General features: G+C 47.0%; 1 protein-coding gene across 2 annotated transcripts; it reads right to left on the bottom strand.

The window, feature by feature from the left end:
* Window positions 1–141: 141 nt before the first annotated feature.
* On the bottom strand, window positions 142–12,072 carry raf1b (Raf-1 proto-oncogene, serine/threonine kinase b). Of its 2 annotated transcripts, XM_084460776.1 has the most exons (18): window positions 12,009–12,072; window positions 9,651–9,880; window positions 9,318–9,430; window positions 9,102–9,204; window positions 8,822–8,979; window positions 8,238–8,330; window positions 7,086–7,239; window positions 6,212–6,334; window positions 5,652–5,676; window positions 5,351–5,457; window positions 5,000–5,117; window positions 4,461–4,545; window positions 4,188–4,364; window positions 4,033–4,079; window positions 3,819–3,937; window positions 2,940–3,071; window positions 1,258–1,392; window positions 142–1,097 (listed from the first exon to the last, which is right to left on the bottom strand). In XM_084460776.1, the coding sequence occupies exons 2-18, from the start codon at window positions 9,852–9,854 to the stop codon at window positions 957–959; spliced, it is 2,034 nt and encodes a 677-aa protein (XP_084316902.1). In that variant the 5' UTR covers window positions 9,855–9,880; window positions 12,009–12,072; the 3' UTR covers window positions 142–956. The 2 variants fall into 2 exon arrangements, with proteins under 2 accessions (XP_084316902.1, XP_084316901.1); XM_084460775.1 differs by lacking the exon at window positions 6,212–6,334.
* Between the last annotated feature and the right edge of the window lie 796 nt (window positions 12,073–12,868).

Raw genomic sequence — 12,868 nt, 5'->3', positions numbered from 1 at the left:
TATTGGTTTTTGTTCCCTCCCCCCAGAAATTACATTCCATTGCTTGTATGGTTGGTTCTTTTTCAATGAATTCAATCTTCAGTAAAGTATTTGGCTTTATTTTATTAAAATATGAATAAAGCATTTCTCAGATTTGTGCTTATTCAAGTACAACAATAACCCTCAGAGGCAAACAATTACCAAAATATATGAAAATCCCTAATGATCATTTAGACATGTCTTCTGGCACTCTAATATTCCTCTGAACAACCTTCAACAGCCTTCAGAATTCTATTATCCAAACCATGAACCAATACCCTGTTTGAGTTCAATTTCACCATAATTCTTTGACTTGCACACAGAAAACAATTGCAACATACCAGCTTATGTCGGCTGCATCCTAAATGCCATTCAAAATGTTTGGACAATCTTGTTTGGCCGTCACACCAATGAGAATATAAGCAGAACTGCAATGGCGATGTGTCTATTTATCCTGTAAATTCAAAACATATCTTTCTGATACCATTCAATACATTTGCAGTGAACATTCAGTTAATGTGGTGAACATTCAGTTAATGTGAGGCACTGTTAATATGCATCTGATTGTTGAGGAAAGTATGGTCACTTTTCCATTTAATAAAGTAACAAATTACCCAAAGAAAAATACAGCACTACTACACTTCATACAATATTATTTGGAACAAGTCTCTCTCTTCCTGCTCCTCCTCCGTGAAGTCCTCTCCCATTTCCTGGCGTTGTGACCGTGACAATGTGCACATAGTTCCCGTCACGTTAAGAGCACGCACGGCGTCAAGTCTTAATTCTATTCAAGGCGTTTCTATCCAGGGCTGCGTGTCCCCAGAGGCATCGTAGCGCTACGTTCGTCGTAGCGCCACGACGAACGCCGCCGCTTACGATGAACGTAGCGCTACGGTGCCTCTGGGAAACGCAGCCCCGGACTGTGAGTGCGGCGCGCCCTAGAAGACGGGCAGCCTGGTGGAGGTCAGGGTGCAGGCGTTGATGTCCTCGCTGTGTGTGGCTCGGTGGAGCGACGGCTCCGACGTGCTGCGGTTGATCTTGGGGAGAGCGTGCTGCAAGAGCTCGATGGACGACAGGATCTAGAAATCCAACCACAAAACGTCGCGTTTAGCGTCAACGCCCACCTCTCTATTATTATCCCCAAACGTTTGACATCCTGACCGTCCTGAATCTATTTGGAACGCAAACACAGATGTTTGGGGTAGATTTGAGAGGCGTGTGACGAGGGGACGAGTTTACCTGGGGGAACAGAGGCCGCTCTTCTTTGGACTTTTTGATGCAGTCGGCCACCAGCCTCTTCATGGCCTTGGGACAGCTCTTGTACAACTTGCTGAGGTCTGGGGACAGGTAGCCCCGGCCAACCATGAAGATGATCTGGAAGATGATGAGGGGAGGGGGGGGTTTGGTCAGTCACGGTGAAGGTGGGGGGGGGGGGGGTTTGGTCAGTCACGGTGAAGGGAGGGGGGGGGGGGGGGTTTGGTCAGTCACGGTGATGGGGAGGGGGGGGTTTGGTCAGTCACGGTGAAGGGGGGGGGGGTTTGGTCAGTCACGGTGAAGGGGAGGGGGGGGTTTGGTCAGTCACGGTGAAGGGGGGGGGGGTTTGGTCACACCATCATTTTGGGCGGCTTAAGACCTTTCAGAACATCTGATCCAGATGAACCAACAGTACGCGGTGTAGCCAGGGTGCAGAAGTGTTCTCGTCGTCTCTAAATGTATCTTTGCCGAGTTACATTAGAATGACGGCAACGAAAAATAAAGGAGGCTTACGGCCCACGGGCCTGCATGCGCTTCACAGAAGGAATGTGGAGTCGAGCCACGGCTGCACAACACACAGTCTGGAGCGGCCCGCTCTGTGGTCTCGGACCTAAATAGAAAAGTTGAGACTACAGGGTGACCGCCCTGGGACCCTGGCACACCACGGGGCCCCGGGGCCACTGCGCTGTCCCCCCCGAGCTCTCGCTCACGCACACCCAACGTACGCCTTACCACGAACCCCGAAACTACTTTGTTACTGTATGTTGAACTCAAATGAGATGTTGCTCTCATCTACTCCCTCTCTTTCTGGCTGCAAAGTCAGACATCTTTAAAGGATTAACGTGGTGGTTGAATGTGACACTTGCTAGTTGTCTTTAGGCAACAAAAAACATGTGCATCATGCTTTTTTTTTTTTTCGTTATTCAGTGATTGAAATGTATTTTGAAATGTATTTTTCCAAGCCTACATTTCCAACTATAAAACATACATTGTTTCTTAAATGCCCTCATGCAAATAGCATCTAAAAACCAAAGTGACACAAAGTGAATCGTTTAAGCAGCAGTTTCATGCCAATATCATTTGAAATATTCAGTAAGCTATAAGGCTGGGTATCATTTCAAAAATGACGATACCAGTAGCAATACCAATACCCTTAAAGTGATACCGATACCAATTGAATACTTCAATCGATACTTTGAATTTCTTTTTTGCATTTTTTCCATTCCATAACCATCATGTGAATGGAAGCATTTAGTTGTGTAAAATGGCATCTATACTCCCACATTCAAATAATTTTTTACAAGAATACATTTTGAAAGTGTTTAAAAGAGTATCAAACTGCATTTATTACAATATAACTACTGACAGTGACTACACGTTTTTTTTTTTCTAGATCTCAATACAAAAAGGATGGAATGAAGTACTGGTTTGACTTAAGAGGTTTCGATGCTACTTGGTAGCAGTTTGTTTTGATCCAGTACTACTCGAGTACCGATACCCAGCCCTAGTAAGCTAACTCTCTGGCCTGGTCATGTGTAGGCCTACAGAACTGTGACTGTGATCTCATTTCAAAATCAACCCCACACTGTGGTATTTGCATACCAGCTCATACATGTGTGAATAGGTGTTTGTCCCAGAGTGGGGCGTCTTCCGTGCGTCGGCGTTACCTGGTCTCTGTTGGCTATCATGGAGTAGGGCAGCTCGCCGGTCATCAGCTCGTAGAGTACCACCCCGTAGGAGTAGACGTCGGACTGGAAACTGTACGGGTTGTTGTCCTGCATCCGGATGACCTCGGGAGCCTTGGCGCCGGAGAGGGAACCAATCAAATGGCGTCAGTGTCAATAAATTGGGTGACATCATCACTGATGATGTGTGTGATGATGATGATGTGCAGCGCCAGTGCTGAAAACTTAATGCACAGGCCAATATGCTGGCTCGCAAGTTTCATATGTGTACAGATGATGTTAAAATAAGCCTGTTCACAGCCTACTGTACTCCACTGTACACAGCCCACCTCTGGTGTAACTAGCACTGCAAAACTTTAAAAAAAACTACAGGTAGCATATAACGATGCGTTCAGGATCCTGCTTAAGCTTCCAAGATGGACAAGTGCAAGTTATATGTTTGTGACCAGTAATGTCCCAACCTTCCATGCTGTGTTGAGGAATTTTATGTATAAATTTGTGTGTCGACTTCTAGAGTCAAAAAACAAGATAATAATTGCACTCACTGAGACTAAACAGTGATGCAAGGTACTCTATGGAAACACTGGAATCGATGCCTTTATGTATTTTAATATGTTGTCCTTGTATTTGTATTGTATTTATGTATTTTATATGGACCTGAGTCTGAAATAAAGTCTATCTATATATCTATCTAATACAGTCGAATCCATGGAGTCAACAACAGATCAGGAATCTTATCACCTTCCCCTTCATATAGCTCCTCCTATAGCAAATACGTCACAACACGTGAGTCTTATCCTGGCTGTGTGGAGAGAGTGAGTGATATTTAGGCGGGGCGCAGTGGGGTCGTGTCGGGGTTACCATCCAGAGTATGGAGCCAGAGGGCTGCTCGACTTGGTGCGACCCGCTCCACCTGGCTTTAACCGTGGCCAGGCCAAAGTCCCCGATCTTCACAGTCAGAGCCTCGTGGAGGAAGATGTCTAAAGCCGTGTCAAGGGGAGGTCGATATCCAGCTGGATTCATTTGTAGTATTCAAAAACAGTCATTTGAAGTGTTCAACAACTTGAAAGGATACTGTTGGATTTCATGTCTCGATGAATAATGTTCTTCGCGTGTAAATAGCTAGAGGAGGGGAAGGAAAAACAAAGTGAATATATTCTCAAGGTCGTATTTGATTTGGTTGGCCAACAAATTGTTTTGGGTGCCTCGCCCTGGGGGGTAAGCACTCACTCCATGCCCTGGGCGGTCTGCCGGGCGACGTCGATGAGCTGAAACATCTGCAGGTTGGTCTCCTCGACGTGCAGGTGCTTGTACAGGCTGCTGCCGTCGCACCACTGGGTCACGATGGCCAGGTTGTCCTTCGTCATGTAGCCCATGAACAACAGGATGTTGACGTGTCTGGTCTTCCTGCGGTGCAGTGAGGAGACAGAGCTAACTCATACAGCGGGGCCGTGTTCTACGGTGTACAGCGTTGTGCTGCGGGTTCGAGGCCTGGTCTCTAACCTCAGTACCGCCACTTCGTTGCGGAAGGCCTGGAACTGTTCTGGGGTGGGGTCCGTGACCTTGAGGATCTTCACCGCCACGTCGCCTGAGGGAGCAACACGTCGCGGTCAGCGTGGAGGAACGCGACCGACGGACAGAATCCCAAAAGCATGAAGATGGTCAACGGTAAATGGAGTGCTCTTGTATAGCGCTTTTATCCAAAGCGCTCTACGATGACCTCTCTCATTCGCCCATTTGCACACACATTCACATTCTCACACACACACACGCACACGCACACACACACACACACACACACACACACACACACACACACACGCCATACAAGGTGCTCGTCTGCTCATTGGAAGCAGTTTTGGGTTCAGTGTTGCCGACGGGAGCTGGAATCGAACCGGGTCGAGTTGAAACCCGCTTACGGGCTTTTCACCAAAATCCATATCAGTAGCATTTATCACTGTAGACCAATCTTATAGAGTGGCCCAATCTTATGAGCACAAGCTTATGGAACAGAAGCTCCTAAATCCAGTCTAAAGACTCACCGTGCCACTTCCCCTTGTATACCGTCCCGAAGGACCCCGAGCCGATCCTGGAGTGCAGCATTACCTCGCTGGCCTCGATCTCCCAGTAGTAACTAGAGTCTCTCTTGTCTCTCGGACGCTGTGGGGAGAACAACTCGCTAGTAACTACCGCTCGTCGTCACCGGGAGGCTGTACGGCACGCTGCCATGTTTTCACGCAAACATACTGTGGTAGGATATACAACAAAAACAGAAACTTCACATTGTGATGCTTGGCAACAGTTGCCGTTTCGGTATATGAAGCCGTATCCAGTTGAATTGGATGTCTAGATACAGCACAAACCGGTTTATGTAGTATCTCTCTAGATCTTACTATTCTGTTTTTCTCCTGAGAGTTGGAGGAGGCCGATCTCTCACGGTGAACGGGTACCGGGGCCTTGGCCTGGGACCAGCCTGTGGGACTCGGCTCCGGAGGGCTCTCTATACACGGACACACACAAAGACGACAGCGCTCGCTATCTATTCAAATAGGCCGTCTACATTTCTCATTACCACCCAAAATATTCTTGTGGAGCCGGACATTCTTCGTTTAACATGGGGCTTTAGCGATGGATGAATAGGTTTTACAATAAGGACAGTTGTAACGAGTGAGAAGGCAAGAAGAAATCTTTTACCAGATTCATGACTTCTTAAGGCATCCTAGAAGAACAAAAGGACAGAGAAAGAGATGTGTTCTCATGACAGCCGTCATATCATCAAGTGTCAGTACAAAACATTGAATAAGCTTAGCATCGTTAAATCATTGTGTTCAGCAACAATGGCCACTCCCCCTCGTGAATTTAGCATCATGGGATAGGTACATATATGCTTGGTTAGAGGGAGTTTAAATCCTTTCCTAAGTATAGGAGCAAATTAATGTATAAGAGTGAGTGAATAAATGCACTTTTGGGACATGGCAGATCTAAATTCAGCCTAAAATGGACTCCTGCCCTCGCCAACGAGCAGGTGGAGGCAGCCATGTTAGAGTAAAGGTTTTAGCTCATAATGACGGGGTAAAGGCAGTCCTCCGACAGGCTCACAAGAGTAATACACAAATGATATAAGCGGTGGCTCGGAGCCAATGAGAGCTACAACAAATTGAGGCCAGGGTATCACATTACGTCGATGAAAGTTAACCACAAAGCAGTTGTCCTGAGTCTGGGTTGCAGCCAGGCTAGAGATTGTTACTCCTGACCTTTTCGAGATGTTCTCTGGTGGCGTCAGTTAAAGGGCTGGAGAAACGAACAGTACCTAATCTCCTCTTCTGGCCAAACCTCCGACACCAGGAGCTAGCAGCGGGGGTAGGCAGGCTATCTAGCTACACCCCCATGACACCATGACACAGCAGGAGGGTTGAAGACAAGAAGGAAAACAGAACAGAGAGAATAAAAGGACAGCGAGAGGAAAACTAATTGGCCGTCTTCCTCTTAAAGAATGGGCCCCATAACTTTGACTGTTATCAGGCTTTTATAAAGTTGACAGTGAAGAAGCAAAACCCAAACCAAAGCATTAATTCATTAAGAGATACAAGATGACTCCTAACAAGAACACAAGCCAGGGAAGAAGAAAGTGGTGGTCAAGAGAAGCCGAGCCGCCCGACAGACTTCATGTACACAACCCAGTGAGGTCAGCAGACAGGGGCAGCGAGTGTCTCGCACGCTGGGGATCTGTGGCGTGTAAAAATAGCCAGATCTACTTTCATGTTATCGCTATTTTAAGGTTGCGTAAGAGCTCTGCAGAACGGCATGCTGGGAGCGGGCGGCTCCGTCGGAGACATTACCATCTGACCGCCGTGAGATCCAACCCACAGGCCCCTTTTATCACTATTCACTACAGTACCCATGGTACCGCATTAGCAGGGCTATCGGCCGATCGATCCACCATCGATCCTTTCAAATGCCGTAGCGGCTGTTGATTGAGCTTTCCTGGCGCAGCTGAACCGATAAAATAGTTCCATGAAGGCCAAACCTCGATCCCACATAGGGCAATCCATGCTCTAAAGAAACACTCGGACGTATTGAACGCAGTTGAAAGTCTATCCGAGCCAGGTGTGGTGCAGCTGCTGTTACCTCGAAGGCGCTAGAGTCCAGCGGCAGGGCCGTGCTGACCATGTGGACGTTGGGGGTGGAGGTGGACCTCTGCCTGTGGGAGAGGGCTCCGTCGGGGGGGGGGCACGGGGCGATGTAGTTGAAAGCATGCGGCGTGGAGTGTCTGTGATGAGAGCTGAGAGAGACAGACGGACGGACAACGTTGAGGGGCCGATGACACTTCCCAGCGGCATCACATCCCTCGACATGAAGACACTGTTTGAGCTACGGCATTTCCTTAAAGTCGCACTGAAACGGACGTTTGAGATCGTCTAACTTCCGTAGTTTGACGTATTTCCGACGCAAACAAGCTATGAGGGTGGGACATGTGTTTAGAGGAATTTGATTGGAACATTGACAAGTGGACGGGTTTTAAGAACTTTAGACAGATTCGATAGAAGGATAGCGTTGATTGACGGGTGGATGTCGTGAGATTATTGGCCGTGACCTACCGTTTTCCAGGAAGTAAGAAATGATATACTTTGATATAAGATTACAACAAAAGTATAATTTTTTGATTTTTTTGGCATACATCGTTGAATAGGTGAACACTACGACCAATTATGTGTACCAAAATGGGACAGAATGCTTTTTACATTTCAGTGCGACTTTAAGTGTCCTTGCTTAGATCTGACAACGGTTTGTATTGCTAGAGTATTCACCGGCACCGTGAGACTAGATCATGAAAAAAAGAAAGAAAGAAATGCAGTCGGTTCATTTTAAACTCTGGAAAACCGGGAGATAAGCCGCGACTCGCATTACAGATAAAGAACGCGAGAGTGCTGCTCTCTCTAGCTGCTCCGCTGTTTAAGGAACACGGCCCTGAGAAATACTGCACGTCTGTGCTGCTCGGTTCCCCGATGCCACTGTGACTGGCTGGCCGGCTGGCGGGGCTTCTGCTGTGGCCATCTGTTGACCTGCTACAGGGACAGCCCACATGGACAAGCACTCTGGAGTTCACACACTCATCGGAGACCTTACTGACAACAACATAGACTTTACATAGTACTGCGCTGGTATCAAAGAGGATAAAACGTTGCTAAGAGTACGAGTTGCTACTCCATATGTATATACGGACGCGAATACGTCGAGATATTAGAATATGAATGAGCGAGAGGTGGAAGGAGAGCGTACCTGGCAGGGAACCTGGAGAGAGAGTCCCGCATTCGCCGCGATGTCAGGGGGGGGAGAGAGGGACCTCCGCTTTCACCGGGGGTGGGGAACAGACTGGGGAGGAGGAGGAACACGACAGATGGATGTAGCCTACTGTACATCATAACAGCCTACCGTACATCGTAACTTTTGTATTTCACAGTTTTTCGTATCTAATAGGGCAAGGTGATCTCCACGTTAGGCTTCGTGAAAGTGAAAGCGCTACCTGGGTTATGGGCCGCTCGTGATACCAAATGAATGGTCCATTGTTCTTATCACTGCCAGCGTGTTTTCATAGATAACCATCGGTAAAGCAAAGAGTGAAATGGAAGAGTCTGCATGCAAAACCATTAGGACGGTGTCGGCAGCGTTGGCGAGGCTGAGGCCAGACGGAGAGGGGCTCACGGAAGCTGCTACCAGGCTTGAGGGGGGTCTTACGGAAGCTGCTACCAGGCTGAGGGGGGGCTTACGGAAGCTGCTACCAGGCTGAGGGGGGGCTTACGGAAGCTGCTACCAGGCTGAGGGGGGGCTTACGGAAGCTGCTACCAGGCTGAGGGGGGGCTTACAGAAGCTGCCGGATGTTGCTCCAGTCCACACACATGGTGGGGACCTTAGTGCTGCAGTGCTCGTGGAACTTGTAGCCACACGTTTGGCAACGGAAGCCGTTGAGGAGAAACTTCTGACATATGTCGCAGAACGCCAGCTTCAGGAAGGTTTTCCTTACCTGCCGAGAACGAGGGAGGCAACGTTAACGTTACTTCGAACGTCTCGGCCGGGCGGAATTTCGACACGAAAAAAGCGTCCGTCGACGCTGTTCGTCGAACGCTTCGTTTCCGGAGCACTCACAAAATTATGCGTCGTCAGAGGCACGTGATCTAACACTTCCACAAGTAGCTCCTCCCCGAATAGCGAGGTGGCGTCCGTGTTCCAATCCATCCTAGACTTTCTGCTGCATATGGGGCAGAGGTGATAAAGAAAGTCAAAATCTGTTTTAGAGTTTGTTGTTATTCTCTACTGTGGTCCATGCTCTGATGAAGGCTACCGGGATGTTTCCGCTCTTACCTCCTCTGTCCTGGGTGGAGCCTGAACACGGCGCAGCACTCCGGTTGGAGGCCCCGGACTATCAGGGCTTTGCTAAGGCTGTTGTGCAGAGTCATACCCGGCCGTGCGTTCACCTACCAAACAGGAAGTACTTTCACTTCATCCATCCTCAACGTAAACCCCCCACCCCCAAAAACACTGAATTCACATTCACATTTTTAACTGAAAAGTTGATTAATATGCGGCCCCTCGAAGAGTAAACGCACACTTAAATAAAGTACAGCGCAGTAGATACAGCCAAAAATAGCACTGCGCTGAGCTAGGAGCTGAAATTGCTTTTGTCAGACATCTTACCACAGTCAGCTGCTTGTTGGGCAGGTAAACTCGAATGGTCCTACTTGTCTTGGAGGCGTCTAGGATTTTCCCGTCATCTGACGAGCGCCGATGATAGGGGAAGCCTTTCATGATGGTGGGGGACATGCAGGGGTCGTCAAATACCGAGTCCTTCAACCCAAAGCCATTGCTAAGAGTTTTCCACGCCCCGTGGATGTGCTCCATCGGTACACTCAGCGAGCTTCAATTATCTTGGGAGAGAAAGGAAGCCAGACATGTAACACACAAATAAACTTAAAAAAACAACAACAACGACATTCAGCTCTGGAATGAACCAGGCTTGTGAACTGATACTTTGACCGCAAACACCTAGAGTTACAGAGTAAGGCAGGACAGTGCAGTGCTACAAGTTAGTGACCACTATACATTGAGGGGGGGGAGGGGGGGTCCTGGCACACATGTTATTACAGCTGTGTTTAGGCTCTGCAAGAACAGACTGATACAAATCAGTGTGTCAACATGCTGAGGCGTGGCGTCATCTGCTCTTCATTGCAAAGACACACACACACACACACACACACACGTCCTGACCAACAGCCTCTCAGCACAGTTTCCCACACAGTGAGCAGCACCCCTACACTACAACGGTGCAACACAATCATTTAGGCCGACTGTACACACATCTGCGAGACAGCTTTCCTTGGCATCGGCTGGAACCTGCTAATCAGGTCTGTGAACAACAAGTGTACGCCTTATCACATAGGTCATCGCCATTCCTACACAGAGCGTGCACTGCGAATGAGGAATTACACTGACACATTCTTTGAATACAGTCATGTCATGCCACGTAGGTAGGCCTGCACTTAACGCTTGTGGACAAGTGACATTTTAGCCATGCCCTTTCTACAGTATGCGAGTGACAGTAGGTGAGCTAAGCTCAGCTGGGCTGAGTTGTACTACACCGGCCGAGTTCAATATCCAACGCAGTTGCTGAACAGCAGCTGGAGACGGCGAGGAAGGAGATGATCTTGGCCAACACAGTATTGCTCAGTTTGTCACGTTAGTTTCAATTCAAAGGAACACAGCCTTCGACTTACACAACCATGTACACAACCATGTCACAGGTCCGGCTAGTAAACGCACATGCTAGCCCCCAGGTTCAGGAGGGGAACCAGCTCGGCAACTCAGCCACCAGCAACTCTTCCACCAGTGTTTAGAAATGTCAGACTGACTGCATGAGTTACGGGGCCCAAATGCTCCACTGACTAATGTTTGCACAACTACTGTCACAAACAACACACACAGCAACACACAGCAAGGCGTGAAGAAAGTCAATGTATCATGCGTTTACATCAAAAAGCTGTGAATTAATAGAAACTCCAAACACGTTCAAATAACCTCTGCTTCACTACAGCCAAAGGCAATAACAAGGTACATCACTGCAACGCTGCCCAATGTCATTTAATATGAATCTAAGATTAATGTATTGAAACATCAATAGAATATGGGATTAGTCAAACTCGGTATGGGGCACAGATGTGGGTTTAAAATGAATGGTCAAATATGATATAAGGCCCTGCAACACCAAGGCTTTTAGTATTTAGTAGTCTGCATCTGACCAACATTATCAGTCAGAGAAATCACTTCCCTGAGGTTCCTTTCCTCGTGATGGTTATTTCCAATTGACCTACAGTAAATGTCCCAACAACATGGGACTCAATGTCAACTACAAAAGGCTGACCTGAACTTTAGGTGGGACAACACAAGCACAAACTGTGACTGTAGCCATTATGGGCCTATATGCGTGCATTGCTTGTGACAGAATAGTCAATTAAGAGTAGCCTAGGCTCCGTGCTGCCACAGGGAAGGGGTCGTAGATAATGATCCTGTCATCTGTCACTCCAATCCTCCACATTCTTTATGTTAAGTACTTTTAATCATCAGAGATCAATAAGAAAGGCCGAAAATTGGAAACTGTAGCCTAATAATAAGCAGATATCCCACTTTAGCCTAATAGTCGCTCGAACCGTGCTAACGACATTAGGCTCCACTTTGAACCTAAATAAACGAACACCCACTAATAAGTCACATCTACACAACTATGCAATAACCCATCTCCAGTGATGATGTTTACACTTCGCTTGAGTGTTTACAAATAACAAATACTTTGTTGTTACAAGACTGGAACCCTTGGTGTCGCGAACCGAGCTACAGCTACTAACTCAGGACAATGCGCACGATCGAAATGATACAAAGCAAGATTGTAACTAGAAACGTCCCACACAACCTTAATTGTCCTTAATTTCTTTGACCGGTGAAGCAAATAGTTGGAAATAGCCGCGAAGCACAATTATGCATGAGAAAGTGTAGCCTACTCACCAAAGAAAGTTAGGAGATTGTACTCCGCCATGGCGGAGGGGAGAAGTAGCGCCCATGGTGACATCATCACTGGAAATACACACCAGAGGCAGGAGCGTCCAGTCTGTGTTGTCAAGGGAATGTCAGGAAAAAGATATTCCACAGGGTATAGATAGGCCTACTAGCCTACTTCCCAATGCTGGAATTCTATTCAAATTGCATCTTTTGAACCATATAATATTATTTAAAAATAGACATGCACGATATGCATTTTTCGAACGATACCGATAACCGATATTTACCTGGTTCTCATGCCCGATCACCGATCGCCGAAGTTTATTTTCGCCATATAAGGTACAGGTACATTTGAATTTTTGTTATCTCTTGTCTGTACAAAGGTTCTCAATCTGGCAGCCTAGGCTACTATCCGTAGATCTATCAAATTGATCCTCATCTAGGCTACTTATTTCATCTAGACATGGATGACTGTGACTGTGTCCTGCAGTGCAATTAATACAATTCAAGTATATTCAAATTATCACATAGTTTAAGATAACCGATATCATTCATATGTTTTTGTATTTTAAAAGGAAGTTGGTCCACCTGTAGTTTATGCACATCTAAGGGTAAGAATGGCTAAAATGAAGAGTTAATTTGCAAAAACACATATGTGCGTTTTGATGTTATATTTCATGACAATTAAGCACTAAAGGACAAAAATGGATATGGTGTTGCCCACTTTATGTGTACAGCAGTCCCATTGCCAGAAACTACACATTTTTAACCGCACTGACTTTAAGTGAGTTAACACTGCACTCTCTAATTACACGCACATGTAAGCTAAGAGAATTGGAGCAGGTGCACTACATTAATATATTTCA

The sequence above is a fragment of the Borostomias antarcticus genome, assembly GCF_949987555.1.
Source record: "Borostomias antarcticus genome assembly, chromosome: 33".
In the NCBI taxonomy this organism is placed as follows: Eukaryota; Metazoa; Chordata; class Actinopteri; order Stomiiformes; family Stomiidae; genus Borostomias; species Borostomias antarcticus.
This window is presented reverse-complemented; position numbering and strand designations above follow the sequence as displayed.